This window comes from Bufo gargarizans, chromosome 2 (assembly GCF_014858855.1).
Source record: "Bufo gargarizans isolate SCDJY-AF-19 chromosome 2, ASM1485885v1, whole genome shotgun sequence".
Classification (NCBI taxonomy): Eukaryota; Metazoa; Chordata; class Amphibia; order Anura; family Bufonidae; genus Bufo; species Bufo gargarizans.
The window spans coordinates 6,395,473-6,398,687 of NC_058081.1; the positions used below are offsets into that span (position 1 = coordinate 6,395,473).

At 42.2% G+C, this 3,215-nt stretch overlaps 1 protein-coding gene across 1 annotated transcript; it reads left to right on the plus strand.

The window, feature by feature from the left end:
- Positions 1-788: 788 nt before the first annotated feature.
- Positions 789-1,766, plus strand: LOC122929285 (olfactory receptor 1468-like). The gene has a single exon (XM_044282802.1). The coding sequence runs from the start codon at positions 789-791 to the stop codon at positions 1,764-1,766; it is 978 nt and encodes a 325-aa protein (XP_044138737.1).
- Positions 1,767-3,215: the final 1,449 nt, after the last annotated feature.

The window sequence follows — 3,215 nt, forward strand, 5'->3', positions numbered from 1 at the left end:
AGCAAGAGAAACGGCAGGTAAGAAAACAAGACAACACACCTACCTGCAACTGCCACAACGACTGGAACCCGTGAGTACTTATCGGAGTCCTAACACCAAATAGGACACCATACCAGCAACTCTCACAGGTATCCAGCACACCAAATCATAACCCCACACCAAACATACAACACATGTAAGGGAGGGAAGACATGGCTGGAGATCTCGATGTCCCGCTAGGAGGCCCTCACTCTGGGAGATGGAAACATGAAGACCAGGAGCATAACTCCAACACACACTATGGCTGGAGTACCACTGACTCCTGGACTCTAGCCAAAGGTAAGATGAAGCACCTAGTGACCACGCCCAACAAGGTGGTTAACCCCTCCAGCACCGAACAGAGGAGGAAACAACTGAAAGGGGCAGTGCACACACCAGCATAAAAGGCTACACGTTGCCGCAGGCAACAATATGCAAGGTAACCATGTCACGGCACACACCACAAAGGCCAAGACACTGCCTCCACATGCTGAAACAGCAACATGTTGCCTTACGCAACAGCAAGAGTGGCATAAGTGTCACAGCGCACACAAAAGGCTGTGACATGTGGCCTATAACTGACCTCAGCATTACCATTTTCTGCCTTTGCCCTAATGTAGTATCATCTCAGAAATCTCCATTTGTAAGGCTGAGGGATTTAGGCTGCCAACATATGGTTTATGCCACGTATCTAGTGGATGTCATAGTCTTATGTCTACTTATCTGGTCTTAACAAAAAAACAAAACAAAAAAAAGCACAGCCTGGCTTAATGTTACTAGATGTTTCCTTTAATTTCTTATTGTACTTGCAGACAAATCTGACTGTGGTCACAGAGTTTCTCCTCTTAGGATTTCAAAGCAGTCAACTTTTTAGAAATCTTCTATTTTTTCTGTTCCTTGTTGTTTTTGTTGCCACAATATGTGGAAACCTCCTGATCATCATCCTGGTGTCCACCACGAAGAACCTCTACACCCCAATGTACTTCTTCATCTCACAACTGTCCATCAGTGACATCTTATTATCCACAAATATTGTCCCCAACCTGCTCCACATCCTACTGAATAATGGAGGAACCATCAGTTTTATTGGTTGTATGACTCAGTTTTATTTTTTTGTTAGCACGGATGCATTTGAATGTCTTCTTCTCGCTGTGATGTCTTATGACAGATATGTGGCCATCTGTAATCCCCTCCGTTACTCCTCTGTCATGACAAATAGATTTTGTGTTACATCAATCATTATTAGTTGGTGGATGGGAAATGTTATTTCATTCATTATTACAATAACATCATCAAAACTTAAATTTTGTGGGTCAAATATCATCGACCATTTATTCTGTGACCTTGTCCCCTTACTAGACGTGTCCTGTTCTGACACTTTCTCTGTTCACTTGGAGATTTTTGTTTTGGGACCTCCATCTATAATGGTCGCAACTTCAATCATTGTAGTGTCTTATATTTACATTGTTATATCAGTTTTAAGGATCCCATCCAGTACTGGTAGACAGAAAGCCTTCTCCACCTGTAGCTCCCACCTCATTGTGGTCTCCATTTTTTACTGGACTATATTTAGTGTTTATGTTTTCCCTAAGAGAGAACAAACTTGGGTCAGTAGTAAAAGCCTCTCTCTGCTGTATACTGTATTTACTCCATTTATTAACCCCATTATATACAGTCTGAGGAATAAAGACATTAAGAAAGCCGTACAGCAAACATTACATAAACACATATCCCGTAATAAACATTAATACACATTTAGAGACGAGCAAATCACTAAAAATGTAAATTGTTCAACAGATTTGATTTGAGTGAAAATTGACTCTACCCAAATCAAAAGTGCTCAAACTGCCCTGAAAATTTTTGTATAGCACTAGTCTGATAGGATCCATATTCTCTCTTTTTTAGTTTTGTTTCTCTCTCTGTCAGATTCAGATGCAACTTGAAATCTTACAATATAAGGGTGTGCAGCGTCCCACTACGTGTGTGTGGGCACTGCTTAAAAAGACTTTTGACCCTGCCTACAGTATTAGGTTGTAATGTATGATTTTGTATGTATGTATCTGCAAAATCCCTGTTAACAGGCAGATTAGGTGTAATTTATACATCCCACCACTAGATGGGGATAAAGTTCAGGTCTTATATATATACCTAGGTCAGGCCTAGTTAGTCAGTTGAAAATGTAGTTCAGACGAGAGCAGATCTGAGAAGGTCAGATCAGATTAGTCGGGAAAAATGTAGAGTGAAGACTTCATTACACAGATTAGTGAGTGGAGCCAACTTCGCTATTAGGTGATACCAAGATGTTAGGCGCAGAAGAGCGTTTCCCTTCTGTGGCCGGACTATAGACTTGCATCCCTGACCAGTAGGAGAAGAGTTTGCCTCCCTGGAAAAAAAACAGCTTTCCTAAGGAATCATCGGTGATAACAGCCATTATTGAGGGCCACAGACACTTTTGCATGAAGGAGTATTTATAGCTTCTGGCAGCTACACCATACTTCTGAGAGACAGTTAAGTTTTCCTGTCTAAATATTCAGCTTGTAGGGAAAGAACAAGGAATAGGATCCAGTACATCAATAGGAACCAGTTACACCCAACCCACTGCTCCCAAAACTAAAAACCTGAAAAGCCTAGAAACAGAACTCTGTACCATCAAGAGACTGCATTTTTGTACTGCTGCAACCAAAGACATCAAAAGTAAAAGTTGTGAGTTGCATTTTATCACTGTCTACCTCATTATTACCATTATTGGTTGTACCACTATTAACGGTACTGGCGTCACGACAAAATCCATCAAGGGACTCAGCCGCAACAAGCACCCTAAGCACCCCTAACATCAAGGGCACCTCAACCACCATCTTGGACGATGCTTCCTACCTCAGAGTGTTCCCTGGAGGATTTTGTGCCGTCCACCTCAACACTGTGCTGCCAGCCCAGGGAGGCTTCCTTCTAACCGTGAGTAAACTGTGTTTTATTATTTGGCTCCTCATCGGTCCTCCGTGCACCTCACGTGTTGACCCTGCGCTACTGCCTGGCTGCAGGTGGAATTTGATTCAATTAGAAATGATTTGCTCATCTCTGATGCCGAGCCGCTCACTAGTGATCAGTGGATCTGTATTTCAGGATTAATTTGATTCTCCCCAAAGCCGAATTCCCTCCTGCTTCGTGGTAGCAAATTGATTTAGCCTGAAATAGTGTAA